Genomic DNA, 23,268 nt, shown 5'->3' with positions numbered 1-23,268 from the left:
ACACAATGAATTAGGCAACTGGATTTTTCTTTTATGGTTTTTTTTTTGTCCAAAACGTTTTTAAAATGACCTTAGAAATTATGCATCTTGTCTTACGATATGTAGTTAAAAGCAGCAACAATTTTAAGGAGCGTTTTATCACGTTATCATGCATGTTAAGTCTCACGATTTGGTCGACAGACTCCCAATTGTGACCACAATACTTCCTTTATAAAGCAAGTATTGACACAACACAGACAGTTCATTTGTAAATTGAAACAAAAAAATGTAAAAAAAAAAATGTAAATGTAAATAAACAATGAAAGCATGTTTGTGTTTTTACAAGCATGTTTCTAATTTACACTTTTGGAATGCTCACATGATTTTAACACGCACTACAGAGTCGCGAGTACGAAAATCTAGAGATTTACGATTTCTAAAACGAAACGTGTGCGTTATCTTTTTTTCTCGCCGGTCCCACGTCACGTGCGTCATTACGTCACCGGAGATATCAATTATAGCGAGTGGGCGTGGCTCCTGTCATTGGCGACTGAAAGAAGCCCAAAAGCCTGACACACACCAGCCGATCACGACCCAAGCGAGACTGACCACATGGGGGACAAAGAGGCCACCAGGTACCTTCCAAAAACCTCTCGCGTATCTTACCTCCTCCTTTTTTTGCTTGTGTTTCTTCCTGCCCGTAGACTGAGATGCTATTAGCATGTTTATTATGTTCCAAACGCAACTTTTGGCTTTTCCTGAAATAACTTCCTCAAGCAGAAAGTGCTATGTGGAGCAAAAGCAAGCTGAATACCCTCCTTCATTTGGCAGCTAAACCTAACAAAAAAAAAGCAAACAATAACAATGAAAAAAAAGTAATTATAAAACAATAAAAAATAGGGCATGAAATGTAACAAACTGATCAAGTGATTTGTGTTAGAGGGTGCTGACTTTGCACTTCAAGCTGTTTTGGGATCTTTAATGGATTGGATGGCATTGCTCTGAAATTATGTCATAGGGACAGGAAAGCCTCAAGGCCATAGTGTGCATTCAAATGTTACAATATATATATATATAAAGACCTCTGAAGAAAACCTTTTCAAATTTTAATCATGTGGGCCAAACATCTAGGCTCCCACAGTTTGAGGTGCACTTGATGTGACCCTTGGCCATCATCGAAAGTAATAAATAGCACATCTCTAAATGTTTTGTTTTCCAAGAAGCACCAGTAACACGCACACTTACATTTCACTAATTGTGCTATGACAACAATGGCTTCCTGTTAAACTTGCGGATGTTCTCTCAATCTGCCGATTTGCACTTTTCCCTGATCCTCCACCAACCTCTTTTTTTTTGGTCTGACTTCTTCCTGGACACAAGAGGCAGGAAGTGTGACGTGCTGCACATTTCCATGTTTATTTGACATCACATGCCCTCTGGAAAGTTTTCCCAAGGGGAAATCAGGGGGGGGGGTTCGCTTTCTCCTCTGTACGTATTATGCTGATGGTGTGGCAAAAAAAAATGAACTCAAGACATTTAGGACAGGATTGCACATTGAGCCTGTTGCCAATTCATCAAAAATGTTCTCTTGTGCCCGTACACATAAAAAAAGCATTTGCTTATTGCTCATCTCCTTCCAGGGTCTTCAAGAAAAACAGCCCCAATGGCAAGGTAGGCTCACTGAGGCCACTGCTGCTGGTGAGTGTGCAGGTGAATACTGACGATTGTCCATTCCACAGCTCAGCGTTTATCTGGGCAAGCGTGACTTTGTCGACCACTTGGATCACGTGGATGCAGTGGGTGAGTGGATACAAACGCACACCTGCACAAACAAATAAATAAATACATAGATAAATAGATACCCCGGGGACAACCCAGGACACGCTGGAGAGACTATGTCTCCCAGCTGGGCTGGGAACGCCTCAGGATCCGCCAGGACGAGCTAGAAGTGGCTGGGGAGAGGGAGGTCTGGGCTTCCCTACTGAAGCTGCTGACCCCGCGACCCGACCCCGGATAAGCAGCAAAAAATGGATGGATGGATAAATAGACACATGGATAATATATACAGTAAAATCTCGATATATCGATAGTCCCGGTTATATCGATACTATTTCTATGCACGCACGGAGAAAATTACATGCAAACAGGATCGGATATATCGATAGTCCCGGTTATATCGATATTTTTTCGGACTCCCTTGAATATCGATAAAACGAGACTTTACTGTATATATATATATATATATATATATATATATATATATATATATATATATATATATATATATATATATATATATATAATACAAAGTTAAATAAATAAGTACACAAATCCATAAATAAATAAATAAAATACGTAAATGAATATTTTGCTGAGTGACGTGGCAATTGTTTCCTTGTGCAGATGGAGTTGTCTTGGTGGATCCCGAATACCTGCAAGATCGCAAAGGTAAAAGTAGCATGCACAATCTCCATCCTTTTTCCACCAAGTTCCACCATCATGACCAACATCGAGATGCACAAGTGTCGTAGGCCAAAGTGTTCATCAAAAACAAGTGTGGCTTTCCTCTGAAAATGTGTTTGATCTGATTGCAAGCCTCTATAAATCTCTCTCTAAATAAGAGAGCCAGAAAAGTAAAATATTTAGTAATGTTTTTCAGTGAGAGCAACACACGCACGCGCGGCCACTTTTCAACAAAATGTCAGAATGTATTACGTATTTAAAATAACTTTGTGATAGTACTCACCGTTAACATGCATTCAAGCTGAAGTGTACTCGCCATTTTTTTTATTCGTCGGGCTTATTTAAAGGGGCGTTTACCTGTTTCAACATGACGGCCAGTATCATCCAATCAAAATTGCGCTTTCCGCCAACTGCAGCCTCAACAGGAAATGAAGAGCGAAAAAGCGAGAATATGTACTGTATTTAGATTTATCGGCGAGCCATATGCTCTATAACACAATGCGGTGTTTGAACAATGATGCTTCAAATGTTTTAAATAATATATTATAATAATACATATATTTTGCACATTAACATTTATAATTGTATCTACATAAAAATTTTGAAACAATAAGTTCCTGAAGATTAAAGGGAACGCTTTTAAATATCAAGTTAAATACAACTGAACTGCACATCTACAGTGATTTATTTTTATTTATTTTTTGGTATCACTAGAGAGCGCGAATGCATCGCGCGTCATTTAAAAACCACTGCTCTGTACCTATATGTTGTTATCACAACCTACCGTGTTTTCTGCACTGTCATGCGCGCTTAAAAGCAATCTTTTTATTTTTTCAAAAGTCAACAGTGCGCTTTACAAACCAATTTACCTTATATTTGAATCAATGTTCTGATATCTTAGAAGTCGTATTTTAAATGTTCTATAAAGTGCTTTGCTGCAGCGGTTGAGAAAGCGCGCCATAAATAAGGCTGTATTGTATTGTATTGTATTCCCTTTAGTGTAGCTCCATCGAATGGGGCTGTATTGGTTTTGATTGGATTAGCCTTTATTCATCTCGCAGTGGAGAAATTTACATTTCACAGCAGCAAAGGTATGAAAGGAAGAGGAAAGGAAAGAAAGAAGTAGGAAACAAAATACAGGAGCTGCTGTAAAGGCAGCCACTCTCACGGCGCCATCTTGAAGTCAAAAAAACAAAATAACAAATAATGTGACACAACACAAAAGACACAGACAGTCATTCAATTTTACGCAGTTTTCTGCAGCCTCTTTTTGACGTGAAGCAGTTCTAGATGAAAGAGGAGAGGATCAAAGCGTCTTTTTCAGCAGTGGATCATGGTGGAACGTTGTGGTGGAATGTGCACGCCTACTACAAGCCAAATGTTAAAATCGTATTGTATTCCCTGTGTAGCTCCATCCAATGGCTGATTTATGCAACCCCAGCCATGATTTTAGCTATTTATGTGATGCGCCCGAAATATGAAAACTGTTTTAAAGTATGCCATTTTTTGTGTATCGCCAAAAACTTTTGAATGGGGATGTGTCGACTTTTTATATTCAATGTAGATGTGCTTTACTTGGCGCTTTGGCACTCGTGGTTGGATGCAAAAACTCACCATTACTTCAGTTATCTTTAGCTTTGAGTACATTCTTCAAATATTCCAAGTTGGTGTGAAAACGAAAAACGAGGAGGCACTTTTTGCATTGTTTGGCCCACCCGCAGTATTTGTGAGCCTGACGTGCTTGTTTCGGTACGGCCGGGAGGACGTGGATGTCCTCGGGCTGTCCTTCCGGAAGGATCTCTACGTCAGCACTTTGCAGGCTTTCCCTCGCGTTCTCGATCCGAAGCCTCTAAGTTCCCTGCAAGAGAGGCTGCTGCGCAAGCTAGGCCAACACGCGCAGCCCTTCTGCTTCAGCGTAAGACCACCGCGTCGCATCAAACACCAGGAGATGCTCTTTGGGGGAAGCGCTAATGCGCTGCTGGGCCTTCAGATCCCACAGAACCTGCCTTGCTCGGTCACCCTCCAGCCCGGACCCGAGGACACGGGCAAGGCGTGTGGCGTGGATTTTGAACTCCAGGCGTACTGCGCCAGGACGGCCGACGAGAGGGTCCATCAGAGGTTGCCTGAAATGGACGACGTTGCCTTAGTCGACATTTCCTACCCGATTATTTCATTTTTTTGGGCTTTCTTCCAGAAACTCTGTGCATCTAGTGATCCGGAAGGTCCAGTACGCCCCGGAGAAGATAGGCTCGCAGCCCACTGTGGAAAGCAGCCGAAGCTTCTTGATGTCTGAGAGACCTCTGCACCTCGAGGCATCGCTGGACAAGGAGGTGGTTCTTTGGGCACATTGCTCACTTGTACCAATAGTTCTCGTTTCCCACAAGCTAGAGGTATCGCGGTACCATCATGACTTCACTTTAACTCATTCACCAGCCAGACGACGTGCAAAAATGTGTCCACTGCAGTGCCAGGGTTGTTGTCATTTTCAATCAAATTCCAGGACCCACAGAATATTGACTTTTAGGACTACATAAACAGTCAATGCAACGTAAAAAAATCTTAGACTCTCCTCTTTCATCAGAAAAAAAGAGTTAATTCCTAAGTTATATGTGTCTGGAGTTATCTGAGCTTGAAATGGGTGCGGCTGTACAAAATACAATACAATACATGTTGATTTATATAGTGTTTTAACAACAGCTGAAGCTGTAACGAAGAACCTAACATGCACAATAGGCAAATGCTGACCCCTCATGGAAGGGAAAAACATTGCCAGAAGTCTGACCAGCGCTTTATCGGCACACCCCGAACAAATTCAGGAATGGCGCTCCACGTCACACCTTTCAATTCCTGAATAAATTCGGGAATGGCAGCGAATTAGTTCAAAACAATTCGGAACAAATTATAGTGTTCAATCCTCCCGCCATGCATGTTTTGAGGAAACTGCAGTACCTGGAGAAAACCCACACACTCACAGGTACAAACCACATGGAAACTTCATACAAGAAGACCAGAGCTGAAATCGAACATAACACTTATCCACTATGAGGCCGACATGCTTACCAGTCGTCCACCACGCTGAACTATTTTTTGAAAAAGTATACAATCCAGATTTTTTTTTTTCCATGGAACGATCCCAACGCCCAAATTCTTTTACTCCACCATGACAGCTGTACTACCACGGCGAGCCCATCAGCGTCAACGTGCACGTCGCCAACAACTCTGGCAAGACGGTCAGGAAGGTGAAAATTGCAGGTGAGCGTCCGTCGGACGCGTCGACGTGTCCTCCGCCGCTTTGACGTCTTCCTCCCTTGCAGTGCGCCAGTATGCCGACATCTGCCTGTTCTCCAAGGCTCAGTACAAATGTCCCGTAGCTCAGCTGGAGGCTGAGTGAGTCACCACACGCCTCCCTGCGTTGACGGATGGATGGAGCGCTTGTGATCGTGTGTTTTGTTATTTTTTCCGTCATATTCAGCGAGCGGGTGTGCGCCAGTTCCACCTTCTGCCAAGTGTACACGCTAACGCCCCGCATGGGTTCCAATCGTCTGAAAAGAGGCCTGGCGTTGGATGGCAAACTCAAGCACCAAGACACCAATCTGGCATCCAGCACCATGTATGCACGCACACCACTGCCCGCGCATCGCTGTCCTTGTTTCTGATATCCAACTGGACCCTCCGCACCCTGCCCACCACCTTTTCCATTGACTCCCCTCAGGCAGCCGCTACGATCCATGCACACCGATTGGGTTAAATGTCTGGATTTGGTGCGCGTGGATCGGTAGCGCCTGCCTGAGGGGAGTCAATGGAAAAGGTGGTGGGCAGGGTGCGGAGGGTCAAGTAGGATTTTCCGCAATCCATCAGACATTTAAACAGCTTCTTCCCCCGTCTCCATTAACTCTGTAAACAGTACGACAAATCTAACTGCATAGTGCCTCTTTGCAATTTTGCACAACCCTGTGGAACAGCATCCCATAATAATCATTGTAGCTTCAGCTCTGTATTCACTTGAACCACTGTCTGCTTGATACTTCGCACTTGTACCAATAGTTGTCTCTTAGTGTTTCTAAGAGGTACCACTTACAGTCAGGAATTCGGTTCGAGTAGCCTTTATTCGCGTTTCCATACTTATTTGTCATATCTTTTTATACTAGTGCAGCGTGTTCTACCTAAGACAAATTCCTTGTGTGTTCGACATACTTGGCCAAGAAAGAGGATTCTGATTCTGTTTGTGTTGCAGAATGAAAGAAGATTGCGACAAGGAGATGGTGGGAATTGTGGTGTCTTATCGCGTCAAAGTCAAACTGGTGGTGTCTCGCGGCGGGTACGTTGTCAATACCTCACACGTTTGGTTTGCATCATACATACAAACAGGATTGTTTTACTCCCTCCCGATGTACCTTGGATTTGCGCATTGTTTTTCATTGTCGTTCGCTTTCATTTCATTTTTGACTTTTATTTGATAACTTTCGGTTTCAAGTTAAACCTTTTTTTGTTTTTTTTTTTAATTTGAGCTTTATGAAAGGGGATTTGCACAGTGCCCTCCCGCCCCCCAAAATGTTATTGTGTCATAAATGAAACTACCATTCTCAGAAAGGACTGAGCTTTCCATCTACGCAGATGTACAGCAAAGTTGAAATAAACACACCTAACTCATTCACTGCCATTCCCAAATTTATTTGGGAATTGAAAATATGACATGGAGCGCCATTCCTGATTTTTGTTCAGGTTTTGGTTTTTCTTGCACGGTGGTGCCGATAAAGTGCTGGTCAGACCTCTGGCAATGCTTTTCCCTCCCACGAGGGGGCATCATTTGCCTTTTGTACAGCCGCCCCCACTCGCACCTCATATTACTCCAGAACCATATAACTTCACTCATTCGCTGCCATTCCCAAATGTATTAAGGAATTGAAAATATTACGTGGAGCGCCATTCACGAATTTGTTCGGGTTTTGCTTTTTCTTGTTTGGGTGCCGATAAAGCGCTGGCCATGGCCTCTGGCAATGTTTTATTCCTTTCCACAAGCGGGCGGCATTTCCCTTTTTTCTTTGTTCCAGCTTCAGCTGTTAAAGCGCTATATAAACCAATATGTATGCATTGCATTGTATTTTGGACACCCACCCCCATTTCAAGCTCATATAAGTCCAAACCTATATCGTTTACAAATTAACTTTTTTTCTGATGAAAGAAGAGAGTCTGGCACTGGAGTGTACTTCTGGCGGTGAATGAGTTAAGTTGAATGTGTTATATCGATCAAGATGAAAGCCAAATTATTTTTTGCTATTTTTAGTACTTTTTACCAACATAAGAGTAAGAAGAAAGTCTTTAATAGTCCCACAATGGGGAAATTTGGGGAATCATCGTTTTTTTTAAATCATTTTTTTTTGTATTCAAAATGGTTTTTCAAATTTTTTTGTTTTTGTTACAAATTAACTGCCATTCCAGAAATTATTTGGAATAGAAAATATGACGTGGAGCACCATTCCTGAATTTGTTCGGGTTTTGGCTTTTCTTTGGGTGCCGATAAAGCGCTGGTCAGACCTCTAGCAATATTTTTTCCCTTCCAGCATTTGCCTTTTGTACGTGCGCCCCATTTTCAAGCTCAGATAACTCCATATAACTTAGGAATTAACTTTTTTTCTGATGAAAGAAGACAGTCTAATGTTTGTTACACTGCATTGAATGTTTATGTAGTCCTAAACCTCAATATTCTGTGGGTCCTGCAATTTGAGTGAAAATGACAAAAACCCTGGCACTGGAGTGGACACAATTTTGGACAGTGTCTGACAGTGAATGAGTTAAGAGGTGAAACTGTCGGTGGCAATCACCCCCCAACCCCCATCCCATCCACATCGTATGACGCCTTGCTAGCTCACATTGATTACAAAATGTGAGGTGATGCTTATGAGTTGGTGAAATATTTTTGATCTGTCAATTTTTTTTTTACTTGTGGGCCTCAATAAATGGAGCATTGCTGTATTGATCACACGGTCATATCAAGAGTCACTCTTCATAAATATGTGTGCATAGAATTGTTTGTTTTTGCTTTTTGTGTGCTTGCAGGGACATGGCAGTGGAGCTTCCATTTGTTCTAATGCATCCCAAACCCAGCGACCTGGAACCAGGTAACACACAACTCAATCATCTGGATTAATCTCCATGAACCATTAGGATTAAAGCGCAATTCAATTTGTGGTGTTTACAGCCGCTGCACAAGCCAACGGCGCCGTGGCTGCCGACCTCGTCACTTTCGATAGCGAGTAAGAGTGTGTGGGTGTGCCAATGCATAAACGGAACAGAATTTGTGAGAAGAACAGCAGAATACCTACTTTGTTGGGAAATTGTTTTGGGGAGGATTTTCAGGCTGCTTCAAGCGGCCATTAAAAAAAATCCGCAATGATGACTACCACGTATCTCTTTATGACATCGCCTTCTTTCTTTCCTCTTTTGCACAGCTGTGCGTCTCAAGGTGACGAGCTGGTGTTCCAAGACTTTGGCCGCTTGCATTTAACGGGGGCTGAGTGTAGGGCCGAGGGGGATCCTCTGTTTTAGCTGCTGCCAACGGTTACCGGCGAATTGCAGCAATGACGGCTGCCCCGGCCACAATAACAATCTGTTTTTTTCTGTATACAAATATTTTTAATGACTGAGCAGAGAACATTGATGCATACCAATTCTTCACCAGATCCTCCCACACAGTAGTCCAGAGGCATGAACAGCCCAATTGCTGTCTGGCTGAAAGTTTTGGCCAAATAAAAGTGAATCAAACGACTTGGCCTGGGATCATGTTTGCTGTGCTTGTGGCGGCTCCAACATGACCTCACAGGTCCGTCCTAATTCTCCTAGTTTTACTTTGGCATACTCGGCCCTGTTGAGTGCCATCTGACAGTCCTTCCTGGATGAATAAGTGGAGCCTTCGTGAGGTTGGCCGGTGGCAACCTGGATGCGGGATGGGACATGTCCATGTGGCGTTCAAGAGTGGAATGTCAAGAGTGTGCATACGATACCTGCGTCAGGTAGCGGATTTGGCCACTCAGTTCGCTCTCGACTCTGTTGACGGAGCTCTGGAATTGGACCAGTTGCCTGTCCAAGAGGCTGGCGTTGTGTTTGTCTTTGGACAGTTCCATCACGATGTTTCCTGTACAAAAACGGCACCGGCAATCGGTCACCCCAGGTCTTTATCAACGGTTACTCGTCTGGCTAACATATGCCAGGTTGAAAATGCTAATGCGACAAAAATGCAAAACTGCCAGCCAAAGTTGTTTTCACTGTACCCTTGTCCGCTGAATCGGGATTAAAAAAAAACTTTCCCTACAACCAGTTATGAGTAATATTTTCGCTCGTACAGTACTGTTGCGTCACACGCGTGTATGATTTTGAAGAGCTGTCGCGGGACAGAGATTGGGCGAACCACGGGGCAGAATCATCTCGGACACACGCCCGGCTCACGCCGGGCGTCGGACGGATATCACGGCACGACTTGCTCGACTCCACGCCGCGATCAAGCTCTGCGCGTCACCTGCCTGGGAGATCTGACAACGAACCTACTTACAAATAAAGAGAAACATCAAACTCTTTAGTACCACCGTGATTAATACTCTGGTTACAAAAACGATTTATTAAAACAAAGGACGAAATTGCACCGATTAAAATCTAAAATGCACGATATAAATAAAGTTAGCTTCCTTTGGCACCACCTTGACGTCATTGTCGCCAATATTTGGGCTTGGACCACTGTGCTTCGAAAACTACGTTCGCATCACTTGTAACAATAGACACGAAATATTGATGCACTTGAATGCTAAACATGCGGGGGGTTCTTTTGGAGCTGACCTGCACATTGCAGGACCATCGCGATTTCCTTCTCAACCTCCTCCAGAGCTCGCAGGCGTTCGTTCGCCATCGACGGGAAGGAGAATGCAGATCAATTTATTTTGGAATCGAGCGCCGTTTTACAGCCGACTGATCTTAAGGGCCAATGCTGCGAAACAACGAGTCCTATTGCGCATGTGCAGAATCGTTTTTCTACGAGTCGCCCTCAGAGACAAAATGTAATTAATACATCCGAGTATTGAAATGTCGGTTTTATAATCGGCGTTAAGAGGGTTATATGAATAAAAAAAAATATCAATGAAATATTAACTTGTCGTAATTATCTAACAAAATATTTAAAAGCTATGTTAACCGAAAAGCACAAAAAAACATTATGGTTTTATATCCCCTCTGTTTTGAATCAGATTAGTCGCTCAAAAAAGGTCACCGTCGCGTATTTGTGACGTTTTCGGTGGCCAGGCACACAGTCAGGCACAGTGATGGGAATTTCGGCTCTTTTGAGAGAGCCGGTTCTTTTGGATCGGCTCATGAATACGACCGGCTCTACTAACTCCAAAATGGATCCTCGGTTATTTTGTTGCTTAAATTAGTTTTTACTTCCAAAAATAGTACAAAATTAGATATAAAACGATTTACTCATATAATAAAGTACAATATATCGATGAGAAGGTTTCTTCAGCCGTCATCTGTACAAAAGTGAAGGTTTCGGACGTTTCGCCTCCTATCCAAGAGGCTATCCGGAGGGATAATATAAGTGGACCTCAATCGGCAGTACATTTGCACCTAAAAGCTAGCAACCACTCATTTGACGACAATGAGGTTAAAATCTTAGCGAAAGAACATAGATGGTTTGAAAGGGGGATAAAAGAAGCGATTATTATAAAACAACAAAATCCTTCATTAAACCGGTCTGGTGGGGTGAGGTTCAATTTGGATCGCTCATACAATAGCCTGCTTAGGCAAAACAGGTTAGGCAACTTTCGTAATGCTGATGAGGGTCGTTATGCTGATGAGGTGATACCGGTGGGAGTGGGTGTAATAGGCCAGTCGTTAGTCGGGAATGTAGGACAATCAGTGGGGCCTCAGGGAGGGGTCCTCTGCCCCCCCAACCCGAGAGTAGGGACCTATCATAGCTGGGTCCGGCGCCACCAGGTCTGGACATTAGGGATATATAAATAGGGCCGATACGACCAGTCAGACTTTAGTTCGCTGACGAAGCCTCTTGGATAGGAGGCGAAACGTCCGAAACCTTCATTTTTGTACAGATGACGGCTGAAGAAACCTTCTCATCGATGGACCACTCCTGTACGACTGAGAGCTTACACAGACGTAAAGTACAATATATCATGTTTTGAATATTTATATGGCGTTCTTTATATTCTTCTGAACATGGAGTACTACAAAAAATAAAATAAAGTACAAAAACATAGCCCCATATCAAATCAAGGCTCAAAAACGCGCGCGCGCGTGTGTCCGTGTGTGTGCGCGCGTGCGTGCATGCGTGTGCGTACGCGTGTGTGTGTGTGCCTGTGTACGTGCGCGTGCGTGCATGTGTCCCGTCTTACACCACGGTTTTTGCCCAATCACATGCCGCTTCAACCGAAGGGGGACAAGAGGAGAAGTCGGCTTCGCAAGTGGCTCCTTCTTAAGAGTCGTCTCCAGTCGGTCACTACAAAGAGCCAACCACAAGAACCGGTTCGCTCGCGAACGTCACATCACTAGTCAGTCAGCTCGTCAGGCAGCCAGTCAGGCTGGCAAGATGTCGGCATCATCTTGGCTGCATGGCCCGTCTGCTGGGCGTTTAACTGAAGGTTTCTTGTCGGTTCTAAAGGAACAGCGCCCGGAGTATTTACCGAACGTGCTGGAAAGCTACCGAGAGCATGGCGTCTTTCGCACGCAGGTCCGTGGAGAACGACGGCTCGCAAGCCCCAGCCGAACGTGCGCTCACCCAACCAGCTAGCTGCTTGCTAACCTTCTGGCTATTGTTACTGAGTTGGCAGAAGTACAAATACAAGTTGACGGACTGATATAAATAAAAATGCAGAATCGGAAATGCACCAAAGTACAAAAGTAAAGAAACGCGTCTATGCATGCAAACTGGTAGCGGCGATTTTTTTCCTGACAATTTTAACTTATGTTCACTGATAAGAAAAATAAGTTACGTCGCTTAAGAGAACATTGTAAAATCATGAAACGTGAATAATAAAGCTTTGGTAAGTACCTGTAATACTGGGATTATAGTTTTGATTTTCATATGTGGAAATGAGCATGAATTTAGATGTTAGCAATTTTTTTCGTGACGATTGATTCCGAAGAAATGTACTCGCATTAAGAAGACGAAGGAATTTGTATTTGGGCGTAATCCCGCTTGCCTTTTGTGCTGCTGTCGTGGTGCTGATCAACGCAATTTGTAACAAAGCGCATATTGACAGGGCGCCAGCAATGTGGGAGGACTCCTTGGGTTTAGCAACGCCAAGTTGGCCTCCAGCAAGACCAAGTGAGTGTCATTTTCACATTAAACACACATGCCACAATGCCACTTGTCGCAGCAAGTCATCTGCGTGTGCTTTCGTGCAGGTTTGAGGGACTGTGTCTCCTCGCCATGCTGGTTCAGGACAGTTCATCTGAGCTCTTCCAGCAACACTGTCTCTCCTGGCTGCGGTCTCTGCAGCAAGTCATACAGGTGAGACTCAATGTGGATCAGTCGCTTTCCGCCGCATCCGCGAGGATGTTTCCTCAAAAGCTCTTCTCCAGTCGCAGGCCCCCATTCATACTATCCAACTGGCTGTGAGCATTTTGAAGGATTTGCTGCAGTATTCGTCTCAACTGGCAGAGCTGTCCCGTGAAGTGGGCCTCAACTATGTCCTGGGCATCCTCACGTCATTGCTGGGCCTGAAGACGGAGGTGAGTCGAGATACAGGGAAAGGAAGACGATGCATCATTATGTCTTGTAATTAAAAATTCTTGCTTCGTGTTTCTCTCTTTGTCGTTCAAAATGGCAGTTGAACACCGCTAGCGTTTCCCATTCTATGGGTGCTGACAATCATTTAGAATAATAATAATAATAATAATAATAATAAGATAGGACATCTTTCCTTGGTCTCACAATGTAAAAAAAATATAACTCCAGACTCATAATTTAGGAATTAACTAGCTGGCTATTTAACTATCTATTTGGCTATCTAGCTGACTATGTAGCTAGCCAGCTATTTTCTATCTATTAGCTATCTATCTAGCTTTCTGGCTATCCAGCTAGCTATCTATTAGCTATCTATTTAGATGCCTATCTATTAGCTATGTATGTGCTAGCTAGCTAGCTTTCTATCTATTTGAGTTATTCCAGGTTGAGTGAACGCTGGCGCGTGTGGCTGCCGCTGCTCACCCACAGAAAAACTTATCCTGTGACTGTAAGTAACCTTGACAGTTTTGAAAGGCGCTTATAAATTAAATGTAGATTTATTATGATTACAATGGAAGCAAAACTCATCAATTTCAGGCAGACAGTGCCTACCTTCTTCTTTTCCTTTTGGCTTTTCCTTTCAAGGGGTCGCCACAGTGAATCAGTGTCCTCCATCTTCAGAGGTTTGATTCACATGTTTGTTTTGGCCCAGCTTTTACGTCGGATGCCCTTCCTAACACAACCCTCTGTATTTATCCGGGCTTGGGACCGGCACAAGAAGACACTGACTTATATCCCCTTATGGCTACAGAACGAGGAATTCTATGAACTTAATAAAGATGAAGATGCTCAGTAAAAGGCTCCCAAACACAAAATGGCCATTGGCACAACAACATTCAAAAAACGCAAAACTACAGTGAGACCTCAATTTACGAACTTAATTGGTTCCCAGACAGAGTGTGTAAGGCGAAAAGTGTGTATATAAAAAAAAAAATCCAATTGGAAACCATTAAAATGGGAATAATCCGTTCCCGGGTTTCCATAAAATATACTTTTCAACTAGATAAGCCTTAAAACCACACACAACATACCTTATTCTATGTATAATACATGTGCTATTGTATTGTATTGAAAGAAATACACTGCATTGTATCATAAAGTCACTTTATTTACATTTGTGATGGTCATTGATGGCTTGATGGAATGGAGTTGGAGGTCGAAGGTCAAAGGGAATTGCTGTTTGGAAAGAGAGGCGCATTACATGAGGACTGTAATTAAAGAAATAAACTGTGCTGTAAAATAAAGTTTTATTTACCTTTTTGATGGTCGTTGATGGCTTATGGAAGGAGAGTCACCTTCCATAAGGACTGTTGGTAACTTAACCTCTGATGCTGTTCGGTCGTGTGCTTCCGCCGAAGATCACTCCGCCAGCCGTGGTGGGTGTGTATTATGAAAATAGTGCTTATTATAAGGTTTAATTTTCAGAAATTTGACGTTTTTAAGACGAAAAGTTTGTAAATTCAGGTGTTTGTAAGTTGAGGTCTCACTGAATACTCACCATTTGATGACAATGCTCTGATCTTGCCGTGAAATGGGCATCTCTTTCCCGCTATTGTATATTGTTTGTGCACAGGTATCAATATTCAAACTTGCTTAAAAGGTAAACAAACATCAATTGCGGATTTGAGCTACGATTTGAGACTGATTTGCAGGCTGGAAAATAAGTCTGAAATTAGAAACGGTATTATCGTCCACCCCGATGTAATGCAGAGATGGGAAATGGAGTGAAAGTTTGAATATTGCACTCCCAACCTGAAGGCTGCCACATTTTCAACGCAGGTGTCTTTTCTTCTTTTTTCCAATTGGGATGCATATGGCTTCTCTTCATTCACTCAAATTTAAAAATGCTAATGCATATTCTATGATGTAAGTGAGCAAGGAAATATATTTTTTTAGATTCAAATCGATAGTTGAATACTCAGGAGAATATACGTGCTTGTAAGTTTCATATAAATGACTTTGTATACGTCTCGGTTTTACCAGTGTGAGCTGGCGGCCATGGAGGGCATGACGGCGTGTATGACCTACTACCCCCGAGCGTGTGGATCCCTGCGGGTAAGGCGTCACATTACCTTTCATTTTTTGGGTCATCAATGTCTAATACCTGAGTTGATGATTGTTTCAGGACAAGCTCGGGGCCTACTTCCTCTCCAAAATGGACAGCTCCAACAAGAAAAGCCAAGAGGTTTGTCCTCCTCGCCCGTCGGGGTTGCCACGACTCCCTTTAATGACCCGCCTCATGTGTTCCCTTCAGATGGCTTGTCAATGCTACGCCCGGCTCCCGTGCCTTGGTGTCCTGACGGACCGAGCGTCGGGCGCCAACCGAGCCGACCGATGGAGCGATCAGGTTCACTGCCTGCTGGCCACGGCAAATGGTGTGCTGGCTGACCTTTACAGCGGTGCCGAATCTGGTACGCCTCCCGCTCCCCCCACCGCCCGGCAACTCTCGAGACTCATGGTGACCATCGCACGTGCTGAATTGTTTTCGTCGCATGTTACCACAGACAGGACGGCGCAGTACGAAGGTCCCGGGGTGGAGCTTGGCTTTCCTCCGCTAGACCATTCGGATGCTCTGCTGCCGCTGCAGCTTCAGCGCAGATATACGGCCGCGTGTCTCGCACTCAAGCACACACTCCGGTACGCCTTGCGCCATTGACGCATTTTGACAGCCACTGTGCACGTATATTACAATTAGTGCATAATGCCACATGTTCTGCACCACGTATGACATAATTCTGTTACAATAGTTAAAGAAACGAATTTAGTTAAACAGCAATTGAAAACTGTTTATTTTCCTTCAGAGGTTTTAACTTTTGTCGTCTGCCATCTTGCCTTACTGAAATCTAGCCATGATCTCCTTGCATTTGTTTCGGTGCGTTCCAAAGTCGTGGGCAAAGATTCGTGATCTGCTGGAAACTGTCGAAAGTCATAATCGAACATTAACCCATTAACATTTACCCATGGTGCATTGCGGTATTTACATCAAAAATGGCGGATTTTTGCAATATGGAGCGTGACAACAGGAGTAAACCTCTAAAAGACATTAAAATCCGGCAGCAAACAATCATACTCTTGTTTTCGAATAAGTCTGCGAAGGGTAGTGACAATTTGTTTTAGCAAACTGCTGTTAATGATTCAAATTTAGTGGCTAATGGGAATGATTTCAGAGCTGTTGCAGCACATTGGAAATCCTCAAAGCAAAGAAATGTCAGACGCTAGTAAGAAATACAGTAAAGTATCGTTATATCGATATTCAAGGGAGTCCGAAAAAATATCGATATAACCGGGACTATCGATATATCCGACCCTGTTTGCATGTAATTTTCTCCGTGCGTGCATAGAAATAGTATCGATATAACCGGGACTATCGATATATCCGATATCGATATAACGAGACTTTACTGTATCGTGCTATGTCTGTTCTCTTTGTCTTCTCTGTAATACCGTAGAATATCAAAATAGTACAGGATTGATTATGTAGTAACTGAAGATGATTGGAAATGTTTATTTTATGTATGAATAAATTCTTTGACTTGAATTAAAATTGTTTGTTGATATACAGTAAAGTCTCGTTTTATCGATATTCAAGGGAGTCCGAAAAAATATCGATATAACCGGGACTATCGATATATCCGACCCTGTTTGCATGTAATTTTCTCCGTGCGTGCATAGAAATAGTATCGATATAACCGGGACTATCGATATATCCGATATCGATATAACGAGACTTTACTGTATCGTGCTATGTCTGTTCTCTTTGTCTTCTCTGTAATACCGTAGAATATCAAAATAGTACAGGATTGATTATGTAGTAACTGAAGATGATTGGAAATGTTTATTTTATGTATGAATAAATTCTTTGACTTGAATTAAAATTGTTTGTTGATATACAGTAAAGTCTCGTTATATCGATATTCAAGGGAGTCCGAAAAAATATCGATATAACCGGGACTATCGATATATCCGACCCTGTTTGCATGTAATTTTCTCAGTGCGTGCATAGAAATAGTATCGATATAACCGGGACTATCGATATATCCGATATCGATATAACGAGACTTTACTGTATTCGAAAAATCGATTTCACTCAAATAATGTGTTTTTATTTGCATGTTAGCAAGGCCAGGCTCCAATGAATGTGTTTTGGTTTGTTTCAATCAATTTTACTTCCTTACTTTGGCAATCTAAGTTAAATCAGGCCCCATCCATTTTAGAATGTGGCCCCCTTTTCACACACAAGGGGGCCAAACTAGCCCATCTTTTTTAATTTCCCTGATGCATCCCTGAAGAATTTTTGCAAACTTGTGAACTTGACGTGCCTTCAGGGTGGATCCGGCGTCGGTCGTGTGTGTGCCTGTCAGGCCCATCCTCAACCTGGTGTGTCGAGCCCTTGCTGTCGGCGCCAAAAGCATCGTGAGTATTTACACCCCTCATACCGACGTTTCAGTTATCCCGCAAGTCACCTTTACCCATTTTGCTTTTCAGAATTTAACAGGAGACGGCAGCGTGAGGCTCCTGCTCCTGCCTGCTATCCACACATGCGCACTTGAGATCTTATCGGCGCTCTTCACGGTGTAAGTTGAAATGCGCCTTGTGGAAAAACCTCAAATCACTTACAGCTCTTCTTGTCTTTAATGCAGCGTGCGGAGTAGCTTGGTGCAATATGCTGCGGTGCTCCAGAGGCTCTTTTCCCAAACGCTGAGCGTATGGACGCCTCCACCTGAAGCCAACCCGGGGCAGCAGCGAGCCTACAGGTACGCGACGTGGAGGTGGGACTATACACCCACCCACCGTCGCTCTACACCCTGGCCCACCATCAAATATCACATCATCGCCTTTTCATCCTGCAGTTCGGTGCGCGTGTCAGTGTATAGAAGCCTGGAAGCGTGGGTGCAGGTAGCCGGAGCGTCTGCCGGCATCCTCCAGGGTAGCTCCACCCACACCGAGCTCCTTTTTGCCCATCTCCTCTGTGACGTCACGCCCGGGGCCGAGTCAATCAAGGTGTCGTTGGATTTTTTTTTTTTTTTTTTTTTTTTTTTAACACCAATCGCACAGAATGGCGAAAATGAGCCGTGTCCTTTTCCTCACCTGGTGCCACAGCTTCGTGCAGGCTTGTCGGCCGACGTGGTTCCGGGAGGCAAACCGGGTCCTCGCAGAACTAAACCGTTGGTGCTTGCCGAAGGGGTCGGGCCTTCGCTTCAAAGGAAAGGTGACACTTTGGCCAACCAGGATACTTGCCTTTCAGCTCTCAGGGGTAAGTTGTTCAAACATGCGCTCTTCATTTCTATGGATGACGTACCATTTCAATCTTTTTCTTCTAAGCGCTAAGACAAATCATAGTGACCAGCGGAACCCTCCTCAAGGATGATCTGCACAAGGTAAATGGCTGACATAAACCAAGGGTGTCAAATTCGGGCCACGTTGTAGTTACAGTTTTATGAATTTGGGGAAGCCATTATAATGTTTAATCCCCTCCACATATTACATACAGAACATGCAAAACAAATTAATGAATAACTAGTTTTCAAATTTGATGTAAAAAAAATGTTTAAATGGGACAATTTGAAATTTTGGTTCCGACTTCAGCAAGCATTATGGAATTTCACACGTTTTATTTGCTTTCACGGGCCGAATCAAATGATGTGATGGTCCAGATTCTGCTCCTGGGGCCTTGACATAAACCAACCCATCTGTAAGCATTCGTCCACGTTTTGAAAACGTCTTTGACAGCGTGTATTTTGTGCGGTAGCGTCTCCACGAGGTTCTGCTGCCGCTCTGTGTGCGCTTGCAGCAGCAACAGTCCAGCTGCAACGGCGCTTCCGAATCCACAGGGAGCGTGAGCGGGCAGTACGGCGGTGCCCTCGCGAGGCGGGAACTCTACAGGTACTAGCTTGATGCTAACACATGATGGTAAAAGCCATAGATGGGCTATTGGAAATGAGTTTAGATGTTACGTTAATTCTAAATGATGGTAAAACTGCGACTCTCACATATTGAGCAGCAAACTGAGCGTACGACGATATTCTCGAGTGTCTTTTCTCTTGGTTGGGAGATGTTTTCAGCCACTTTTTGCCACAAATGGTTGTACACGAAGGTCTCGCATACAGTCAAATCTAGGTTTTTGAACATCTTGGTTCTCAACCAAAAATGTACATTTTTTTATGCCTCGGTTTGCAACCGGAATCGGGTTTTCAACCAAACTGAGCGCGCTTGAATGCATCGATCGACTACTCTCCACTTCCTGATACGTCACTTCCTCATGTCGTGTCTCATTGTGAGTGACGCCTTATCCTCATATTGCGTTCCATTTTGAGCATCTGTATATTTCAATCACAATAACGATTGATTGAATGATTGTCTGTGTCTTTTGTGTTGTGTCACATGATTTGTTATTTTAATTTTAGTATTTTATTTTTTTGTATTTGACTTCAAGATGGCACCGCGAGAGTGGCGGCCTTTACAGCAGCTCCTGTATTAGGTTTTTTTTTCTGCTGTTAAATGTAAATTTCTTCGCCGTGAATCAAACCAAGGTTCATCTAATGTAATCTCACACAAAAAAAATAAAAAGCAGACTGATTAAATCACATTGATTGGAATGGGGAATGTTTCAGTTTTTGAACAGATTTCTGGAACAGATGATGGTCGTAAAGCGAGGTTTGACTGTATATGCTTTTATCTCAATTGTGTATTTTATACTTGCGCACTGTGAATAGTTTATTTTTCCTGAAATATTTTTATGCAGTTCTCTCTCTTCTGAAACGTTTTTGTGCATGCAATAACCCCCCGATGAATCTCCTTTCAATTTTGCTGTTGTAGATTGCAAATTTGCCCATTGTGGCACCATTACAGGCTTTCTTATTCTTATTTAAATTGGAACATGGCAGTGTACTGTCAAAGCTCTTCAACAAAATGGCGTCAAAATTTGCGCTAGCGACACATTTTGTTCACTTGGCTTCTTCCTGCGTGTTTGGATTCCCAGGTTGTTGCTGGCTCTCGTACTGGTTCCGTGCCCCACGTGGCCTCCACCACTCACCTGCGCCGTGTCCATTCTCAGCAAAGGACGTGCGGACCGCAACCTCAAGGTTGGTGCCGATGTCATCGCCGTTGTTCTGAACGTTGTACTCAGCGCGCCGCCCTCGCTCCCTTTCAGGTGTCTTCGTTCTGTAGCGAGGCGCTGACCATGTGTAACGCCCTGGTCCACCCGCGTGCTCCCTCCATTGCCATCCCCTTACCGCCCCTCACCTTAAAGCCCACTCCTTCGGCTCCCGTCCTGCCATCTTCCCAAGGACCGACCCCCGGCCTCCCGTTGCCCACCCTCCTCGGAGGCCCCGGTTCCTCTGGGCCATTTCCCGCTCGCCACTCGCTCGCTCTGCTGAGCTCCCTGGAAAACCACCTGTCTCTGGTTCCGGGACACGTCTCTGGCGATGCCATTTTGTCCCCGCAGCCGCAGCACCAGCCTGATACGGCCGGACTGGGCCCCCCCGAGGGCCAGAGACCCGTGTTTGTGCGCTACGATAAAGAGGAAGCCGAAGACGTGGAGATCTCGCTGGCAAGTGACTCCGACGACAGCGTGGTCATCGTTCCTCCGGGGATGCTCAACGCGGAGGTCCGCGAGCCCGTCGAGACTTCGGCGGCCCCGCCTCAGAACCCGACCAGTGTCGCCGCCGCACCCGCGGGCGCCGTCCCCGAACCCGTGGCGTTGGCTCAGGGTCCCACCGATGGGGTTTCCCTCCCCAATGACCTGGCCACCTCCCCGCTTCCCACCGCACCCGTCAACTCCTTCGCCCCTCCCGCCTCCTCCGTTGTCTCCCTCGTCCCGACGGGCGGCGCGGCTGACGGGGAGACGTCGGCCGTCAGACCTCAACTCCAGCAGATGCTGATGCAGCCCACGGGCGCCGGACCCCTCGGTCTGCCCCTCCAGATGCAGCAGCTGCAGAATCAAATGGGCCTCCAACCAGGCAGACTTTCCGCCTCCTCCAACAATGAAGACTCCGCCGTCATCAACATCAACAGCACGGACGACGAGGACGAAGAGGAAGACATGGAGGACGACGAAGAGCTGGAGGAAGACGAGGACGAAGAGGACGAAGTCAGCGATTTTCCTGAGGGCGAATTTTACGAGGGAGAGGAGTTTGACGAGTTTGATGAAGAAGGAGAGGAGCTAGAAGAGGAGGAGGAGGATGAAGAGGAGGATGAAGAGGATGAGGAAGAAAACGACGGGGGCGAAGATGGCTCCATGCCTCCATTAGAGGGGGCGGAGGACAAGGCCAACGTGGCCGGCATCGAGGAGGAGGAGGTGCTACGGGCACAAGTAGTAGTGCCGCCCCCCTCTGGTACGGATGGAGAAGCTGTGGGAGGCATCCAGGAGATCCAAGTCAGCAGAGCCGACATCGGCGACGATCGTAGTCGGGTGCAGGAGGTGGAGAGCATCGGAGTCCTGGAGGGGGCCAGAGAGGATGAGGAGGAGGAGGAGGCGGAAGAGAGCGAGAGGATGGACGACCCCACCATGCCTCAGATCTTGTGTGTGACTGGAGGCGCTCCGGAGGAGAGGGAAGAGCCCGACAAGGACGAAACGACTGAAGTGGCCACGTTTCGTCACGAGCCGCCCGTCGCAGAGCTTCATCCGCCTCTACAGGTACACAAAAACTCATTGAATAGTTTCAACTCTCAATAGACGGACGGGACAAATAATGATCGTTTGTCATTCTCAACCTTTCATAATAAAAGTGTGTGATTGTGCGCGTGTGGCAGAGACTCTACTACCTCCACAAACGAACCGTGCTTTGGTTCTTTTTGAGATGTTTCACAGACACTGTATTTGAGTAAGGCTTTGGGCGCATCTTTTATTGTCTTGGAGTCTTCCTGAAAGAGCAAATTAAATGTCAAGATGTGGGTTATTTCCAAACGAGTGGGAAAAGCACAAAATCGCATTAGGTTATTCAAACTCCACATTATATCAATAGAAAAACCCATGCAATGATTGTACTCTCCACAGGAAGTGACGGCGTGCCCCGTGCAGGAAGCAAATGCCAATGATGACCAGCCGCCCGTCCTTCAAAACGAACTTCTGGCCGCCCTTCCCGAGGACAATAGCCCACCGCATTCGGAACCCGCCGCTTTGTCGGGACCGGAAGAGCGACCCCAGGAGGAAGAAAAGGATAAAGATACACAGAGTGCTGGGATCGAAAGTGATCCGGAAGAGAGCGAAGCGGACGAGGGGAAAGGAGTTAAGCGCAAGAGAGACGATGCAGACTTGGACGAAGAGGCGGGACCAAGCACTGACAAGAAAAGGGTAAACGTTCCACTATTTCCTCGAGTCACTTTCAGTTTGATTTGAATTGGAAAGAACAACAAATCATTGAGGGAAGGGGTGGCTGGTTGAATCATTTATGAATCACATATCTGAAAACCGGTGGTTAGTTTTTATTATCTTGTACTGATGCTGGAAATGGCGTCCATGAGAGTTGAAGGAAATGATTTACCCGCACCACAATCTTTGGACATTTATCGCAATGTAAGCCGACACTGGCAGAATTGAACATTGGCCCCATTTTGTCTCCCCCAGACGGATGACGACCCCATCGCCTCCATGTTGGCCGACTTTGTCCCCTGCCCTCCTGATGACGACGAGGTTACAGCCTCCGGGTCAAATCCCTGACAAACTAAAACAAGGGCTTGCCATTAAAGTGCGTGCTGTTGTGTGTCAACTGTTCATCCGTTATGTTTCACATTTACTGCCATTGGAAAATTAGACGTTTCTTTTACTGTGAGAGTGTCTATCAAACTAAAGTAGCGAGGTGAAATTGTCCCGAATTATGTATGAACTCAGAATGTTAAACCTCATTCACAGACTATGTGAATATCGTGCTGCGGTTAGTGACTTTTTGAGTTGAGTCTACTTTTATGTTCTATCATCACTTGTCATGTCTTTTGATATAAAATATTAAATGCATTGAAAAGATGAATGTCAACGTATGTGACCTTATTCTTTGTAATAAGTACATAGTAGCAGAGTTTTGTAGTTCTGAATTGAAGGCTAC

At 44.7% G+C, this 23,268-nt stretch overlaps 3 protein-coding genes across 5 annotated transcripts; 2 read left to right on the top strand and 1 right to left on the bottom strand.

Moving 5' to 3' along the window:
• Positions 1-491: 491 nt before the first annotated feature.
• LOC148901880 (arrestin red cell-like) lies at positions 492-9,207 on the top strand. Of its 3 annotated transcripts, none has more exons than XM_088989959.1 (14): positions 493-614; positions 1,620-1,650; positions 1,719-1,779; positions 2,383-2,427; positions 4,164-4,357; positions 4,433-4,560; positions 4,637-4,772; positions 5,610-5,694; positions 5,757-5,829; positions 5,915-6,052; positions 6,677-6,760; positions 8,500-8,561; positions 8,642-8,696; positions 8,892-9,207. In XM_088989959.1, exons 1-14 carry the CDS (start codon positions 592-594, stop codon positions 8,986-8,988), a joined length of 1,212 nt encoding a protein of 403 aa, XP_088846085.1. In that variant the 5' UTR covers positions 493-591; the 3' UTR covers positions 8,989-9,207. The 3 variants fall into 3 exon arrangements, with proteins under 3 accessions (XP_088846084.1, XP_088846085.1, XP_088846086.1); XM_088989960.1 differs by having other exon boundaries at positions 515-614; positions 4,205-4,357; XM_088989958.1 differs by having other exon boundaries at positions 492-614; positions 4,164-4,560.
• Positions 9,024-10,697, bottom strand: med11 (mediator complex subunit 11). The gene is made up of 3 exons (XM_088989961.1): positions 10,270-10,697; positions 9,444-9,574; positions 9,024-9,375 (listed from the first exon to the last, which is right to left on the bottom strand). Exons 1-3 carry the CDS (start codon positions 10,337-10,339, stop codon positions 9,220-9,222), a joined length of 357 nt encoding a protein of 118 aa, XP_088846087.1. The 5' UTR covers positions 10,340-10,697; the 3' UTR covers positions 9,024-9,219.
• Positions 10,698-11,995: 1,298 nt separating this feature from the next.
• Positions 11,996-23,189, top strand: pelp1 (proline, glutamate and leucine rich protein 1). The gene is made up of 19 exons (XM_088989954.1): positions 11,996-12,169; positions 12,702-12,766; positions 12,847-12,952; positions 13,024-13,173; positions 15,212-15,283; positions 15,354-15,413; positions 15,483-15,639; positions 15,733-15,865; positions 17,554-17,641; positions 17,714-17,802; positions 17,869-17,982; positions 18,079-18,229; positions 18,329-18,482; positions 18,551-18,606; positions 18,978-19,111; positions 20,208-20,310; positions 20,379-21,863; positions 22,224-22,520; positions 22,794-23,189. The coding sequence occupies exons 1-19, from the start codon at positions 12,029-12,031 to the stop codon at positions 22,884-22,886; spliced, it is 3,648 nt and encodes a 1,215-aa protein (XP_088846080.1). The 5' UTR covers positions 11,996-12,028; the 3' UTR covers positions 22,887-23,189.
• Positions 23,190-23,268: the final 79 nt, after the last annotated feature.

This window comes from Hippocampus bargibanti, linkage group LG02, assembly GCF_051943395.1.
Source record: "Hippocampus bargibanti isolate YZ-2025 linkage group LG02, ASM5194339v1, whole genome shotgun sequence".
Lineage (NCBI taxonomy): Eukaryota > Metazoa > Chordata > Actinopteri > Syngnathiformes > Syngnathidae > Hippocampus > Hippocampus bargibanti.
The sequence above is the reverse complement of the archived record's forward strand: the minus strand, read 5'-3'. Positions and strand labels throughout refer to the sequence as shown.

Excerpts from the sequence above, each read along its gene's own strand:
- LOC148901880 (XM_088989958.1), top strand. The coding sequence starts at position 592 with ATGGGGGACAAAGAGGCCACCAG. Across the intron at positions 2,428-4,163 it reads ATACCTGCAAGATCGCAAAG|TATTTGTGAGCCTGACGTGC; the intron begins GTAAAAGTAGCA and ends GCCCACCCGCAG. Across the intron at positions 8,697-8,891 it reads CTCGTCACTTTCGATAGCGA|CTGTGCGTCTCAAGGTGACG; the intron begins GTAAGAGTGTGT and ends TCTTTTGCACAG.
- med11 (XM_088989961.1), bottom strand. The coding sequence starts at position 10,339 with ATGGCGAACGAACGCCTGCGAGCTCTGGAGGAGGTTGAGAAGGAAATC. Across the intron at positions 9,575-10,269 it reads GATGGTCCTGCAATGTGCAG|GAAACATCGTGATGGAACTG; the intron begins GTCAGCTCCAAA and ends GTTTTTGTACAG. Across the intron at positions 9,376-9,443 it reads AAATCCGCTACCTGACGCAG|GTTGCCACCGGCCAACCTCA; the intron begins GTATCGTATGCA and ends TCCCGCATCCAG.
- pelp1 (XM_088989954.1), top strand. The coding sequence starts at position 12,029 with ATGTCGGCATCATCTTGGCTGCATGGCCCGTCTGCTGGGCGTTTAACT. Across the intron at positions 18,483-18,550 it reads TTGCCTTTCAGCTCTCAGGG|CGCTAAGACAAATCATAGTG; the intron begins GTAAGTTGTTCA and ends TTTTCTTCTAAG. Across the intron at positions 20,311-20,378 it reads GTGCGGACCGCAACCTCAAG|GTGTCTTCGTTCTGTAGCGA; the intron begins GTTGGTGCCGAT and ends GCTCCCTTTCAG.